The 17,113-nt window shown below is 37.7% G+C and overlaps 1 protein-coding gene across 1 annotated transcript in view; it reads right to left on the bottom strand.

Annotated features, from left to right (window-relative positions):
* Positions 1-609: 609 nt before the first annotated feature.
* Positions 610-17,113, bottom strand: part of ZBTB11 (zinc finger and BTB domain containing 11) — a 29,078-nt gene continuing 12,574 nt past the window's right edge. The window contains exons 4-11 of the mRNA XM_031456445.2: positions 13,331-14,175; positions 12,924-13,103; positions 10,018-10,263; positions 8,519-8,663; positions 6,223-6,340; positions 3,618-3,776; positions 3,330-3,505; positions 610-2,761 (exon numbers count right to left, since the gene is read on the bottom strand). Coding sequence (XP_031312305.1) covers positions 2,244-2,761; positions 3,330-3,505; positions 3,618-3,776; positions 6,223-6,340; positions 8,519-8,663; positions 10,018-10,263; positions 12,924-13,103; positions 13,331-14,175 — 2,387 coding nt within the window. The 3' untranslated portion in view covers positions 610-2,243. The remainder of the gene's footprint in view (positions 2,762-3,329; positions 3,506-3,617; positions 3,777-6,222; positions 6,341-8,518; positions 8,664-10,017; positions 10,264-12,923; positions 13,104-13,330; positions 14,176-17,113) is intronic.

Here is a 17,113-nt window from a genome sequence, read left to right as displayed (position 1 = left end):
TAGACACTAGCTTTTAATGAAACAAACAGCAGTAACAAGCAGATTTAATCAGGGCTACACACAGTTTGAGGAAAGTCATCTGATGACAACAAAACAATGCGTATTTCTAAAAAGGAATTGTTATAAATTAAATAGAAAAGTTTCCCTGATGGAAATACGAAACTCTTAATTTTTGGAATCTTAACACTTGTTTCTATATGTAATTTGTATAATTCCACACACTTAAGTTCTCCGAAGTTGGCAGTTAATCGCACTACTTTTAATTTTGAGGTAAGGTTATGTTTGAGTGTAGTTTTAATAGTATGTGTTCCCCAATGGTTATTTTTTTAACATGTTCAATTTCTCTTCCCTTTAAATGTCAATCAACTTAATAACATATCAAATAACAGCAACTGGGGGTGGGATATAGCTCAAGTGGTAGAGCGCATGTGTAGTAGCATACAGAGGTTCCTGGGTTCTATTCCCCAGTATCACCTCTAAAAAATAAATAAATAAACCTAATTACTTTCCTCCCCCAAAAAATAAAAAAATAAAAAGAAAGAAAATGGGAAGCAAATAATAGCAACTGATTTATGAAAACAGTGACAAGCTCAACTCCAAAGCTTCTGCTTTAAACAAGATTCAACATCTTTTATTTACACATTTATGACATACATTAATGGTCTTACACAATTAACTAAATCTAATAACAATGGTGACGAGATGGAACACAAAGACACAATTCCAAACTTTAGGTTGAAATACATTTTCACTAACTGAAAGATATGATAAACAAGCAGCCATTATAAAGCTATAGACTGTATGTCAATTCACTTAAAATTGAAAGTCAGCCACACAGCTATTGAAACAATGAGAAATTTGCAAATGCAAATATTACATATGCAGGTATAGTGCATGCATGGCATCACATTTATTCTTTATCTTTTAAGCCATTTTTAAAGTAAACTGGAATAAGCATCTTAATATATGTACATCAAGGCACATTCTTTTCTTGTGCTTTAGGAATGACTTACATGTGATTTGCTTATATCTTAATTTTACACCTTATATTAGCTTCTAATACTTAAAGTTTAATTTTAACAATTATAGCTTGAGTGGTGGTCTCCCAGAGGAGGGAAACATGGCATCTCCCCATGGTTATTTTGAAAATCAGAAAATTAGAAAGCATAAAGAGGTGGGAATTTAAAAATCAAACACACAAATTAATTCAATTTAATTCTCAGGCAACTTTTAAAAAACTTACTTTCAACAATTTGGTGGGCCATAATCAATTTCCTTAAGTAGTATATTATAATGAGGGCTAAAGTGAAGAATTTTTATTATTCTGAAATTGCTTGATAATTAGATGGTATCCACAGGACCGCTGTAAATGTCTATATTACTATCCTATTTCTAGACTGCAGTTTTTCAACAAAATTGAACAATTAAACATGATACAAAAGCTGCAAACATACTAAACCTAGCTTTAACTTTTTTCCCCCCATTTATTGTCTCATGTTATCAAGGAAAAATTTCTCATCAACAGTTTAATAACAGTGTTCTTTGCTTATGGTCAATTTACTTGCCAGGAAGGACAGTAAGGCTTTAATAGGCATTTCATGCATTTTAATGGCATTAAAAAAATTAGCTATTCATTTAAGGGTTCCCCACATAGATTAAGTTTACTGTGCAAACTTGATTACAACACATAACTCATTAAGTGCTTTAAAACAGAATAAAGAATATCCCTGACTTTATAAGGGGTTAAAATAAATAGTAAGTCAAGAATCATAGACTTGAAGCATTTAAAAAATGTAGTATACCTAATGCATCCTACTAAAATATTTTATATTAGAATTTTTAATCCATAAACAGGGCAAATGAAATCACAGAACCGCTATATTTTGAGAAAAAGAAAAGCCAATTGGTGCAGCCTTTCAAACTCAAAGGATATAATAACGTCAAAATGCAAATAGAACTGTACAGTTTTAAATTTAGTACAGTTCTTTATAAACATTAATTCATAAAAACTATACCATGATAAACCACTGCCATCAAATAGATTTGTTTTCAATTTCTTTACAGTAAGTGGACTTTTCTACAGACCCTATTAGCCAAACTGTTTAGAAATGTTAAAACACCACCAAATAGCCCAGAGCCCCGACATACAGACTCCAGGCGGATAGTCACATAGTGCTGTAAACAAATATCCTGCAAGTTCAGTATATGTGAGATGTCATTTCCTTTTATCTCCATTACTACATTCATTCTGTTTCTGAAATATGTGCCACCTCCACTTCAACAGTTTGAATAGCTTCTGCAACTTCAGACAGCTTCTGTCCTTGCTGTTGTGCCAACACATAATTAACCACTTGCATAATACTTTGGTCAGAAAGTGTAGAGACTGAGGGACATTCTTCAGTAGCTGCAACAGCTTCAAGAGCTTCCATAGTTTCTCCTGTCACTACCACAGTTTCAAGTTCTTGAGGACCACTGCTTTCTTGTTCCTGCATATCTGCTGTTAAGATGCTAACAGCATGCTCCACTTGAGTTCCTTGGTTATGAAACTGAAGGGTATCTTTTTCCAGCATAATTTTGCAAGGCACATAATCTCTGTGGAATTTAGTCATATGCTTACGGAGTGTCCGAGCGTCTATGTAGGCTTCACTACACACAGGACAGACGTAGGGCCGTTCACCAGTGTGTGTCCTGACATGGCGTTTCAGAGATCGGGCATCAGCCCAAGCTACTCCACATGTTAAGCACTCGAATGGCTTAACTCCTATTAAAAAAGGAAGAAAAGAGGTGTGTGTGGTGAGGTGCCAAGGACCAAAATGCATCACAGTTGCCTGATAAATAGTGCTTTTCTTTAAGTACAGTAGCCCATAAACCTTTCTATCTTGACTATGGTGATCCTTTATTTAGGACTGAATGGTTTCCCTCAGAATAAAGCAGATTCTGGACTATAATCTCTGCAAAGATGTTCCCATGGACGGAAGTTACTGAGAGACAATTCTAAGTTTCCGTGACTAGTCTCTTTTAACCTTCAGCGCAATCCTATAATCCTAAATAAGGAACCAGAAGCTTCAAGTAGTCTCTTTCAGAATAAAAATGCTGATACGGAATATTAAGCTCACTAAAAAAGGAATCTATCTACACAAACAACAATTAGGTAGTCAGGTTCAAGATCACCTCTATCACTTGAATAAATCGTCCACAACATGGGATTAATCTCTTTGTCAAGGGAGGTGAGACACTAGGCAAGAGGAATGGTAAAGGGAGAGTTACTACTGGACAGGCTTTTACTCTACTTAAAGGCAAACACACAGAACTACCGTAAGCACAGTTACCTCCGTGGTTGTTCATGTGTCTCCTATACTCTCTCAGCTGGGTGAATTTTCTCCCACATTGCTCACACACCCGTTCCAGGTTTTGCTTTGCTCTTCCTTTTTTCCCATGGGTAGCTTTCTTTACATGCCTTCTGAACAGTGCCTTTTCATAAAATTCTTTGCCACATATATTACACCTAAAATAAGGGAAAAACCAAATTATTTTTTTCAAAGCACCAGTATCCATAAGAATTATACCAAGTACATATGTATCTCAATTAAGTTCAGCTCCTCCTCAAATTTACCCACCTGTAAGGCTCAGTAACAGAATGAGATTTCACATGGGAATACCAGTCCTTCTTCCAACTGTAGCACTTATCACAAAACTGGCACTGGAATGGCTTCACGCCAAGATGTTTGTTCATGTGCTGGCGAAGATCTCTAGCTTCAAAGAAACTTTTTTCACATCTGCAATAACAAAGTTCACTCATCCAACTGCATTAGCTTATTCTTCTTTTAAAAGTTTCCAAGAATTCAGTATATTCTTGGGTTTCTAGAACTCTGTAAGATGATCCCAATTTAAAACAAACAAAAAAATTCCTAGTATTCCAAGACTGCAACAAGGCTGCAGGGTCTTAAGCTCTTTTAGCTCCAAAGGACTCCAAAGATTACAGGAAAGGACCCCGCACAGATCCCAAAGGTTTTACAGACCATTATTTTCTATCTCCTCCTCAACCTCAGCTGGTCCCCACTATACATCCCTTTTCACCCTTTCCCATTCTCTGTCCATGTTGGGGTAGGCCTCACTCTTGACCATAAGGATAGAGCAACTAAGGGCTAGGTCAACCAGAGCACAGCATTCTCTTGGCCACAGTGATCCGTTCAGGGAGAACCAAGTGACTCAACCAAATCCAAAGGGAGTGAACCTCAGGGCTTTTATAGGAACCACTTGAAAAGCAGCTTGACAATCTGCAGGTCGTAAGGAATGTGAGGCTGAAATCACTGCCTTGGAGCCTCAGAGGCATCAAGTGCTAATGAATCTGAATCCAATTTACATTAAACCATTCAGATTCCCAGACCTAACCTTTCATTCAAGTTGGGTTTTCTTACATTTACAACTAAAAATGTATGAAGCGGGAGGTACTGGGTTCAATCCCCAGTACCCCCATTAAATAAATAAATAAACCTAATTAACCACCCCTCCCCTCAAAAAATGCAAAAAAAGGGTATGAATAATAAAACTCTTTATATTAAAATAAGACTCATCAGAGTGACATCAGCAAACACAGCAGAGTAGGTAACTCCAAAAGCCCATCCTTCCACAAAAGCAGTGGGACAAACTGGCAAAAACTGTCAGAATCAATTTTATTGGAACTCTGGAAACTAATTAAAAGTTTACAGCAACCAGGTAAACATTTAATCGAGGAAAAAACTGTTGAATCTCCATAAGAGAGCTATGTGGCATTTCAACTTACCCTGGCCCCATCCCCTGCTCCTCAGCTCAGTGGTCGGACAGACTGCATTCCCACTATGGGTTCCTAGTACCAGAGGGACTCATTCTCACAGAACTGTGGTTATGTTCAGCTATCTGGTGACTCCTTGCCCTTCAAAGGGCTTGCTTTTATTTAGCGTAATTCCCTCAGGGCTGACGACTAAGGGAGAGGTAAGGAGTGGGGAGGAAGAGTTTGCTAAAAACATTTAAAAGCAAAAATATTAGCCACTGCCACTGGGGCAAGGAACAAGCAGTTCGGTGCAAACAATGTACAAACCAAAAGCTTGGGAGGAAAGGCTGGAGAATGAGATGCATTGGGGGAATGAGGGCTTTGAAAAACTCTCACATATTCCCAGGAGTCTGTTAAGTCCACACAGTTGCCCAGGGCTGGGCACATGCTCAGAGAAGACCTGAAAAGTTCTTCTTAAGTTCTCACCAATGGCTGACAGCACAAACAGGAAAAGACCAAGGCAGAATTGTAAACTGCCTGGTAGGGTACTGAAGGCATTCAGGAATTAGCAGTGATGCTAACACAATACTGTGAATGTACTAAAAGCTACTGAATTACACACTTTCAAATGATGAATTTTGTTACACGAATTTTACTTCAATGATAAAAAAGAGATTTCAGGAGGCTATGGAAAATGAAAAGAGGGAGAAAGGAGTCTGAATAAAGGCCAAACTAGCAGAGGGCCCAGTACTGCAGAGGAACTGCCTAGGAAGAAACTCCTGGGGGCATCAGGGACCCTTCTTTCCTACGGGGCCCACCCCCAGAGAGCACATTCGAAGAATCTCTTTAAACCATTTTAGATGAAGTGATAGCATGGTATGAGATTTATAGCTAAATAAAACTGTTACATAAATAGGAACATTCTGACCAAAAAAAAAAAACTGATTAAAATCAAGGACAAATGATAGTTTAATATTATCTTCATTCTCTTGTTTTTTTTTCAGTTTTACTGAGGTTTAATTTACAAATAAAATTATAAGACATTTAAAGTGTACATTGTGGGGGAGGGCACAGCTCAGTGGTAGCGTGCATGCCTAGCACTGGGTTTAATCCCCAGTACTGTCATTAAAAAACAAACAAACAAACAAATAAACAAACAAATAAATAAACAAACCCAACCCCTTCTCCCCCAAAAAGGTGGACAAGTTAAAAGTGCACTGTGATGATTTAACAGATGTATACACCATGAAAGGATTCTTCCCACTCGTTAACACAACACCTCAGATATGTGTGTGTATCTATATATGGAAAATTACATATGAATATTCACATTCTTCTCTCTTACCAAAGTTCAATCATACAATACAGTGTTATCAACTATAGTCACCTCAAGTGTTTTCTTTTCAACTTCCAAATAAACTGAATACGAACAAAAGGAAAGTAACTGAAAGGTTCACATACTAAATACTTACTGAGTACAATGGTAGCCTCGAACCTCAGGCTTTGGCTGGTGTTTCTTTAGGTGCTTGCTGAGTCCAGAGCCCCTGTGAAAAGACTTTCCACAAACTGCGCAAAGGTACTTGGACTCGCCTATGAAAAATAAAAACCAAATCCAGCAATTAGAGGCTCTTCCAACAGAATGCTTTATGTCATATTTCAGAAGTTATTTTATCAAGGGGACACGGAAGCTATAACATTTGGCATCCGCCTTCTAAGAATAGCAAACTATGTCAAAATTCCTATTTCCTCACTAGCACAGTACTAGCAAGGCTACTACTACCCGAAGAGGGTGATGTGCTTGCAGGATCACCTGGATTATAACCGTGTAGAGCTGCAGACAAGTTCTAGAGCAGGTTACCTACCCTTCATTAGCCATTTCCACACGACTGCTTTAAACATCTGAAAATAAGTATGTGTGGACTAAAATTCTAATACAATTATTAGCCACCTTGCATGATGACAGTTCTATCTGCCTACTGCTTAGCTTTTTAAAAGCAAGACCATCTCTTTAGGTGCCTGGATCTAAATGATTTTTATTTCATACTTGACATACATTTTTCTACACTGAGGGAAACAATGAATATTTTTACACTAGTAAGATAGCTCTGAAACTAGATTTAACAACTTTTTGTTTCTTTTTGATCCTTGTGTGTCTGGATTCTCTGAGCATCATGTCTTCAAGGTTCATCCATGTTGTAGCACATGTCAGAATATCCTTCCATTTCATGGCTGAATAATATTCTGTTGCATGGATGGACCACATTTGTCTGTACATTCATCTGGTGATGAATACTTGAGTCGTATCCACCCTTTGTCTATTGTGGATAATGCTGCTATGAATGTGGGTGTGAAGGCTCTGCCTTCCACTTTCTTCTGTATATACTCAGAAGTGGCATTCCTAGATTATAGGGTAATTCTGTTTTAAAAAACCACCAAAATGTTTTGCAAAGCAGTTGCACCATTCTATGTCCCTACTACTTGTGTATGTGTTTGCATTGAGAAACTGCAAGAATAAATAAGAGAAGTATGCTGAAGAGATTCAGTTTTTAGATGGAGAAAATCTAGGCATTGCTTTTAACAACATGTCAATTAAAGAGCATTTTAAAAAATAACCAGCATAACAGGGACACTTGACTAGCATTTGAGTGGGACATCCGCAGATGGAAAGATGTCTTAAAAAGAAAAGTTAAATTAAAGCACATATTAATCTGAGTTTTCATTTAGAAAAGAGAATGACCAGCTTCAAGCAAAATGGTTTCTCAGAGTGTTGTTTTACGCAGGAATAGACTGGGACACCAGGCAATGCTTTGCAAATTCAGAAGAGAAACATGGGGTTGGACTCTCAGGATCCTGCAGGGTTGAGGAGCTGAGCAGTAGTGGGGACCCTAGGAGGTGGGTTTTCCCCTCCCTCCCAGGGTAGACATTTCATGGATCTTGGCAGGGGATTCCTTGGTTCTTCCAGGAGGGCAGCAGGGACAAAATGGAAAGATTGAGCAGGGTCATTTTAAACTTGAATATTTCTCCTTGCTTAGCAATGGGGTTAAACCAGGGTCTTCTAACCCCTGCACTGTGGACATTTGGGGCTCGGTTTGGGGGACGTCCTGTGCATTGTAAGGTGTTGAGCAGCATCCCTGGCCTCCAGATTTTGATGCCAGGAGCACCCCCTAGTTGTAACAATCACAAATATCCCCAGACATTGCCCCTGGGGATGGGGGGACAAACTGCCCTGGTTGAGACCCTCTGGGTTAAACCCGCTTAACTAGAATGAATAACAGGATTTGCTTGTAAAATTAGCATTTTTTTGCCTGGCAGAGTCAAGAGGTCCCCTTCGCCTCCTGTACAGGTGGAAAAACAAGGCTGGAGGTGGCTGGGGTCCTAGACCAGAACTGGAACCTGATGGCACCCAAGTCTCTGGGGACAGACCCCTAGAGCCACATGGCAGCAGCAAACTGCACTCAGTGGGCGACTGCAGTGGGTGTCATGTGCCCCTCTGCCACAGTCTCTTTACTCTGCTAATTTCCCAAAGAGTCCCCAGGATCTGACTTTTCCCTACTGCCCTGATGGGTCTTGAAGCCTCAACTCAACATTTGCCCTGCGTTCCTGCTCATCACTGATTTAACAACTTTTAAACTTTACTCTCATTAATAAAAAACTGCACGCATATAGCCATTAGTATATCAATACAATTTCCAAAATACTTACTGTGTAATCAATATAATAACAAAGAGTATATAGTGTGTAATCAGGTCAATATGAATTTCTCATTACCTGTGTGAATACTCATGTGTTCCTGAAGACTCCGTTTGGTAACAAATGACTTAACACACAGTTCACACTGGAACTGCTTTTGTGATTGATGGAGACTCTGGTGTAATTTTAGACCATGCTTGTAGATGAAAGTCTTTCCACAGACCTAAGACAGCACAGGTGTTTAAACCATTAAAACAGAAAGAGAGATAGGGGCTGTTTCTGAAGAATGAGGACAGAGAAACTAGTAAGCCATTTAAATAAAAAAACCTAAAAAAGAAACAGAATGACAAAGCTGAAACAAGGGTCAAGGATTTTAGCTGGCTGATCATCTTCTGATTCAGTATTTTACAAATACTGCTATTTATTTTTTACATCCATGTGATCTTTGGACGAACTCAGAACAGTACCGAAGAAATCCCTGTCCTTTGTGAGACCGGTAAACAGTATACCTTGAATTACAAGAGCCATAGGAGCCTAATCAAGAACAACACACTCACTTCCTGCTGTACCAGCCAGAACAGTGCTTCTCAAACTCTCTGAGAAGGAACTGAGATGAGGAACCAGTTTCTTTCTTTCTCCAGTCCACTGGAGAGAGGTTTTTTGTTAAACACAATAAAAATGTCGCAACAATGTCAAAATGCCATGACAGTTTCTACATGTTTATTCTCCATTTTTGTACTTATCTTCCATGAACCACACATTTTGAGCAGTGCCATACTAGAAGACCAGAGGCCCAGTTAACACTTAGTTTTTAAATTTATGAATAAAATGATACTTAGGACTTGGCTGCAAAATAACTGAAGAGAGTGGGAAGTAAAGGAGGGACAACACACATAAAACAATTGACCGTGTGCTGATAGCTACTGAAGCCGGGTGAAAGGTACCAAAGGGTCTATTCTATTCTCTTACATTCTTTTTTCATATATTAAAAAGCTTAAAAAAAAAAAAAGAGAGAGAGAGAAACATTAAAAATCTCAATGGTTCCCAAACTGTTTATTAATCAAAACAGTGGGTCATTCTTATATGCAAGGCTACAGATGCCACTAGAAAATTTTGTTTCTAAATAGCCCAGAGCTGGCTAATCCCAGGATTCTTTACTTAGGAATCACATTTCGGCATTTAGGAACCCTCAGACCTCAGCTCTAGAGAAGGCTACACAGCTTAGGCAGAATTTTTGCTAAGCAGATTTGTTTGAGCCATTCGTTCCCTTCCAGTTCAGACTGGTCCTGCTGAAGGTTAAGTGAAGACGGGGATGATGAATTGGTTATTCTCACCCAGTACCTCCTTCGAATCCTAGCAAGTTTCATAAATAACCTAAATACATTCATTTCAAATAACAACTTCAGACAAGAAACTAAAGAGCACAACTGGGAATCACCCTTGACCTAGGCAACAAACTGAAGAAGTTATGGAATTCCTGTAACATTTTACAAAAGGGTGACTCCAGAACCAACCAGTCTTATCACCAGTTAAGTTTGAATCTTCTTTAAATAACAAAATTAATGTTGCGGCTTTACCTGGCATGCATGTGGCTTTACACCTGTGTGCTTTAACATATGTATTCGAAGAGAATATAATTTAGGTAATGTCCTTCCACATATGGAACATATAAATTCTCGTTTGGTTCTGCCCTTCTCAGATGATGATCCTGATGCCTCATTAGATGTAGAATTGGAAGAAGACGAAGGAGGTGGATCTTTCCTCGTATGTCGAATAAGGTGTGCTCGCAATGAGGCACTGTACTGAAACTGTTTTTTACACAACTAAAAGAAAAAGTAAATAAAATTCTGTCTGAATATATTTCCATTACAAATGTTAAGTGAAACAACTTTCCATTTCTTTGTTACAATTATATAAATCAAAAGACATATATTATGTAAAAGGCAGTATGCTAGGGACCAGAGTACATAGATAAAAGGGACAGACCCGGCTCCTCTCTGCAGAGGGTTATAATCTAACCACAGAGACAGGATGTGAGAAGGAGCAATCAGTAAGGAAAGGCGTCATCAGTGAGGCTGGTTCTGGAAGGAACTGTAACATACAGGCAAAGACAAGAATACAACCATTATATGAGAACTAACAGTTGTCAGGTGGAGCAAAAATAGGGGCTGGAAAAAGTAGGATAAAACTGTAATAGTCTTTGGATTTTACCCTGTAGCTGTTGAAGTTTTTGTTCTTTATTTTAAAATCAATGTTATATATTGTCAGTCTACAAAACTTTTTAAAAATAAAACTGCCTGTTGGTTCACTACCTCTACTTTTTTGACTCTTTTGATGATTATCTTTGTTAACTCTAAGTAATATGAATAATGGGCAATGACTCCCTCCTTCAACTCTCCACTCCTTACACGCACGCAAATCCTTGCCGTCACCCTTTCTCAATACAGCTTTGTTGTCATTTTGATGAGATCACCTTCAGTGTTTACATTATTTAAATGATGTAAATATTATTACAGCCAGGCCATATTGTACAGTATGACTCTCTTTCCTTTCTTCCCCAACTCCAGAAATTTCTTTCCTTTTTTTTTAATTGAAGTACGGTCATGTACTTTCTGGTGTACAGCACAATGCCCCAGTCATGCATATACATACATATATTTGACTTTTTGTCTTCTATTTCCCCTATTTCTCTTTGTATTTACTAATTCATCATCATCAAACCCTTCCCTCATTCATCTGCTGAGAGAAGGTAGAAAACACATCACCTTGTGGGAGATCTCTGTCAAAGAACTATGTCAACGATCTAGGGTGGATGTGTCCCATGCTCAGACTCCTCACAGATGTGGACTCCAAGCTTCCCACTCCCCATGTCCTGCTCATTTTAGTGGAACATCTCTGCCAATAGCTTCCTGAGAAAGGGAGTTTGGGAGGTAAAACTATGCAGACAACGTGTATCTGAAACAGCTCTTATTCTACCATCACAAATATAGCTTGACTGTTGATTCCAAGTTAGAACTGATTGATTCCCTCTCAGTGCTGTAAAGACATCGTGCCTCTGTCTGCTAGACCCTACTGCTGCCACCAAAAGTACTGGTGCCATTCTTGTCCTTTCCCTTTCCATCGGCCTGACCATCTTTTTTCTCTCTTGCATTTGTAAGATTTTTTGTCCCTTGGTTCTGAAATTCCATAATATATCTTGGCACAGATTTATTTTCATCCATGGTGATTGGCATTCTAAAGTTCTGAAATTTTTCTTTACTGCACTAACGCGTTCTTTCTCTCTCTCCATGCTCTCTATTTGGAATTATCTGGCTATGAGAAGACAACCTAGACCAATCTTCTAAATTTCTTTCACTCCCTTCTAACTTGTCTTTTGCTTTATTTTCTGGGTGATTTAGTCAATTATTTTTCTGAGATTTTTGTATGTTATTATTATATATATTATTCCTGAAAAACTCTTCTGTTCTCCTAAGGTACTCTTTTAAAAACACAGTACCTGGTTACTGTTTCACTGAGGTAACTTTTTCATTTATCTCGGATATAAATCATACTTTGTCGTTTTTGTTTTGTTTTGTTTTGGTTGTTTGTTTGTTTGTTTGAGTTTTCTTCTCACTGTATAGTCTGGGATTCCTCCAAGTTGCATTTTTCCCCATGAAATACCTGTCATGAGTCTGCACCCCTGATGCTACTGGAAATTTCTGTGTAAGTAGGGGAGTAAATTGCTGATCACAGGCTTTAGTGAGTGGTATCTTTAGGTCTTCTGTTACTGGGATTCAGATTTCACATCTCTAAGAAATCTTTGCTTTAGGGTTAAGGATCTGGCTAATACTCTGGGACTTGAGCAGGGAAAGAGAACTTGAAAGGATTCAATATGTAAGCTTTTACTTTCCCCTGTTTGAGGTACAGTACATTCACCTTCACTGTTCAGTGTTCCCTAAAGCAGTTATGGTTTACCTTTTTCAGAGAGTAGAAGATGGATCTTTGGCTGAAAAGGTGGTGGTAGTGATTTACTTGCTTCTTAAAAAGACGTTTCTAACAACCAGAGTCCCCTCTACTTTGAAGGTAGCCCATACTGTTAACTCCTGAGTCTTTTGGTAGTTCTGCAATGCAATTTGGATTCTTAGTTTCCCCTACGGAAAGCCTGGGAATGAGTGCTTTCAAATCTGCTGAATCAGACTCCATCTACCTATCAGAGCCCAGAATTTAGTTACCAAGGTCTCCTGTTTTTTGCCTTTCTATGAGCTTATATTTTTTAAATGATTGTTTTACTGTCATCTTACCAGGGTATCAAAAAGAAGCAGAAGTAAGTCATTGAATTTTCTTTTTTGGCAAGAAAATGACATGTACAAATCAGAAGATGACTCATAGCAACATAACGGAGACAGAGAGAAAACACAAATGGTCAGATAAAAATGACGCAGTAAGTTGGATTCTATTTATAATGGAGTTAGAGTCGTCTTTAAGTAGCTTTCCAGATACTTACTGGACACTTGTAATCTCTAGCTCTTTCATGTTTCAGTATATGCTTTATAAGGGCGTATCGTCTCTGAAAAACCATTCCACATTCCCCACATTTATGGGATGCTTCTTCTTCAGTATTCTCTTTAGCATCCCTTTTTGGCTGTTTCATCTTTTTTCCTCTTTGAACTAATTTCTGAGCCACCTAATTAAGGGACAGAAAACACAATCTAAATATATTCATTTTGATTTTTAAAGTCATATTATAAATATCTCAAATCCACATCATCTTATTAACAATGGTATTTCAAACACTAAATTGCTTTCCTGCAACCACTCCCCTTTACCCGCCAATTTTCACCGTAAGTTTGTCAACAGAATGCTTTCAACTTAAAAGTTAAAACTAAAAAGTGAACTCCTTTTTCATCATACCTGTTGAACGGCTGACTTGGAAATGGCTTTCCGCTTCTGCAGCTTTTTCTCCATTCCTTTGTGTAGTCGGATATATCCCCCTTCGTTAACAGAACGCTGCCGAAGCCTGCTTCTGTAAGTCTCATCATCAGGGCCGAGGTCTGTCTCTGCTGGTGGTTCAGCTAGGTTTTCCTGGTCTTTGAAAGACTGCCCAAGGTTCTGCCTGTGCTCTGGAATATCTTCAGCACAGACATCCTCAGTTGCTGTGTCATTTCCCACATCGCTGTTTTCTGGAGAGCTACTGATTACATTCTCTTTTGAAAGCTCAGGATGAGTACTGGAAACTGTGCTATCTTCTTTGCTGTTTACAGTTTCTAGTTCTTTCTGGTTGCTTTTTCTTACTAAGTCAACAGACTCCATTTCAGAATGGGAATCAGTTCCACAGCCTACAGGTGACAGAGTGGCTTCAGCCTGTGAAGAGACCTGGGGCTCAGGCTGCTGTCCTAGCTCTCTGTTCTGCTCAGCTTCTGGCAACTCTCCGTTCACCAGCAGTACAATTTCACAATCCCCAAGTTCAGTGGATAAAGCGGTTGTGGCTCCCTCACTGCTAGACACAGGAGGTGCTGTACCTCCATTCTGTGCTGGTAAGTCCTGGGTAGATGCAACTGTTTGTACTTCACCCTTCTTATACACTGTTAGCTGCTTCTCTTCCATTAGTTTATGTACACTTTCACAGATTTCTAAAACTTCTGACATGAAAAGATGACGAGCCAAGATGGCTACATCAGCCATGCTACAGAAGTCAAAACTTAGCACAGAAGTATAGGCAAATTCTAGTAAAGGAAGGAAGCTTGCCTTACAAAAACCTATACGAAACAAGAAAGATGGAGGACAAAAAAGTCAAATCACTACTAAGACACCTTATAAGAACAATTAATATATGATTATGACAATATAAAATAGAATATAAAGGCAAATGCGATCATTTCTTCTGCAATTAAACACCCTGGATTTGTTTTGTGTCCTGGTTGCTTATTAAGCCTTGACTAACTCACTTTTATGAGCCGAGTCTCTCAATACCTAAAATAGAAAATAATATCAGACTTACTACCTCAAAGAGTTGTTGTAAGGCAGTCATTTTCAAACTGTACTCCTTAGAACCCCGGGGGTTCCTCAAATTCCCCTCAAGAAACAGCTGCTGGAGAATGGAGGGTAAAAAAAGAGAGGGAGGCAGGTGAGTAGGCAGGGTTCAACCAACCTGTCTCCTAACCTGACTGCAGTTAAGTATGGCTGTGTATTTTAATAATAGAAGTGCATATGAAAATCTGACTGTGAACAAAGGCTCCTACTACTAAAAATTTAAAAACAAAGCCTAAGGCAGGGGGCAGGCAAAATTTTTCTGTAAGAATTACATAGTAAATATTTCAGGCCACCAAGTGTCTTGCAACCACTCGATTCTGTTTTGTAGTTACAAAGAGAAGCCCATTTATACGCATAAATAATATGCATACAAATGGGTGGGGCTGTGTTACAATTTGATTTACAAAAAGGGAGGGAAAGGGGGACTGATCTTTAGATATAGTTTGTTTATCCTTGGTCTAAAGGAATAATTACTATACACATGAGATATCAGGTTCTCATTTTATGTGAGAAAATAAGATCAGTTCAGTTCTTTTCTAAGTTCTCAGTACTTCACTATCATAGCCATTTTTAATATTCATGTAATTCAAAAATCAGAAGATTGCAGAGTCCAACTCCATCTCCATAACAAGTATGATTAAGAATTTGTATAGCTTTCTAGAGTCTCCTTTAAGCAAATACTCTTATTCCTCCTTCTTACAGTAGGTGTCATATTACACATACTTTTCTGTGCCTTGCTTTTCCCACATAATAATTTATCTTAAGAGATCTTTTATTAAAATACAGAGAGCCAAGCAATCTTTTAAAACTCATGTTTGCTGTGTCTTTCAGTTTTGACTCAGGATACATAAAATGTGATTCTCTTACACAGGTAAACAGGGGATAAACAAGTATACAGGGAAGCCTTAAACTGTAAGATATATTAGGAATCAAGTTGAAAACTGATCAGACTATACACATCAATATTACCATCATGGCTAATTCAGTCATTCTTAGCAAAGCTGATAATTAAAAATAGGCTGAAGCATATTAATATTACTACCAATTATGAAACCAAGTTTAATAAGCTTGAGATAAGTAGGAATATTTCTTACAAAAAAAACCCCCACATACTAATAAAATAATCTGTTTTTTGTCTTTTACCTGGTACCTTTTTAATGTCTATGTTTGAAGTCATTAAAATTTCCAGTGAAAGAATTAACACTGTTTCAAATAAACCTCCCCCCGCAAAAAAGATACAGGTCAAATGTTTACTGCAAAATACTATAAAACACAAAAGAAAATAAGAAAATAAAAATCACTCAGAATCCTAGTGCCAAGAGATAATAGGCAGATAATTTTGTTATTTTGTTTTTACCCCTGGCCTTTTTACATACACATACACACACTCTGCAAAACATTTTAATCAAAATAAAACGGACACTTTTGTAAAATGAACACGTTCTAGAGATGTTACACAATAATGTGACTACAGTTAACACCACTGAACTGTATACTCAAAAATCATTAGGAGGGTAAATTTTATGTTTTATAACAAAATTTTAAAAAATTTTAAAGTGGACAATGGTTATAGATAGAAATACTATGATAGGGACTTCCACATCCAGCAGTATGGCAGACTAAGAAATCCTGATTGACACATTTAAACAAAAAACCTAAACATAATTTAAAACATTATTTTAAATACATCCAGTGAGTACCCTAGCACTGAGTGGAAAAGGTGGAGAAATCTTCCCTGAGCTGTCATGACCACAAGCCAACTTAATTTGGTGGGGGTTTTTGTTGAATATATAGCATTTTAGTAGTCAGAAGAAAAACCTCAAGCTGAGAATCTTTTAAATTCGGAGGGCAGTAATGCCCTCAGTACCTAAAGAATCAAATATTTTCTCTGTTAAAAAAACACCTTCAACCCAGGACTCAAAGACTTCCCACAGTTTTCAAGAATACGAATTCAGTGCATATAAATATTTTTTAAAAATCACAAAGAAACAACGCACCATGAACAGGAGATAGCAACATGAATCAAATAAGCAAAGATTTTAAGTACTACTACGATCAGATACAGAAAACAAAGGTGGCATAATACCAGTAAAGAGCAAAAGATCATAAAAATTAGTCCCTAAAAGAGGCATCTGAAAAAGAAATAAATAGAACCTCTAAAAATGGAAAACAAACTGGAATTTAAAAATGCAATAAATTAATTTAACAGCAAATTAGACACAGCCAAAGAGTAAACTATAATTTTCCAGAATTATCTACAAAGAAAAGAACAAAATATGAAAGAGAGATTAAGAGACACTGAATATAAAATAAGAATGTCTGTTTAACTGGACTGACTGAGGCAGACATAATTTTCAAAGAGACACTGGTTGAGAATTTTTCTCAACAAATGAGAGAGAACAATCTCAACTGCTGGGTTTAGGAAGCCCAACAATTTCCATGCAGGACAGTTAAAAGTCAAAGGTACTCATACTGGACTAAGAACAAAATACAGAAATATGATGTTTAAAGAGACATCTTGTGGGGTTGGGTATAGCTCAGAGGCAGAACGCATGCTTAGTATGAATGAGGTCTTGGGTTCAATCCCCAGTGTCTCCATTAAATAAATAAATAAATAAATAAATAAATAAATAAATAAATAAATAAATAAATAAACAAACAAAC

Source organism: Camelus dromedarius, chromosome 2 (assembly GCF_036321535.1).
Source record: "Camelus dromedarius isolate mCamDro1 chromosome 2, mCamDro1.pat, whole genome shotgun sequence".
NCBI lineage: Eukaryota > Metazoa > Chordata > Mammalia > Artiodactyla > Camelidae > Camelus > Camelus dromedarius.
This window is presented reverse-complemented; position numbering and strand designations above follow the sequence as displayed.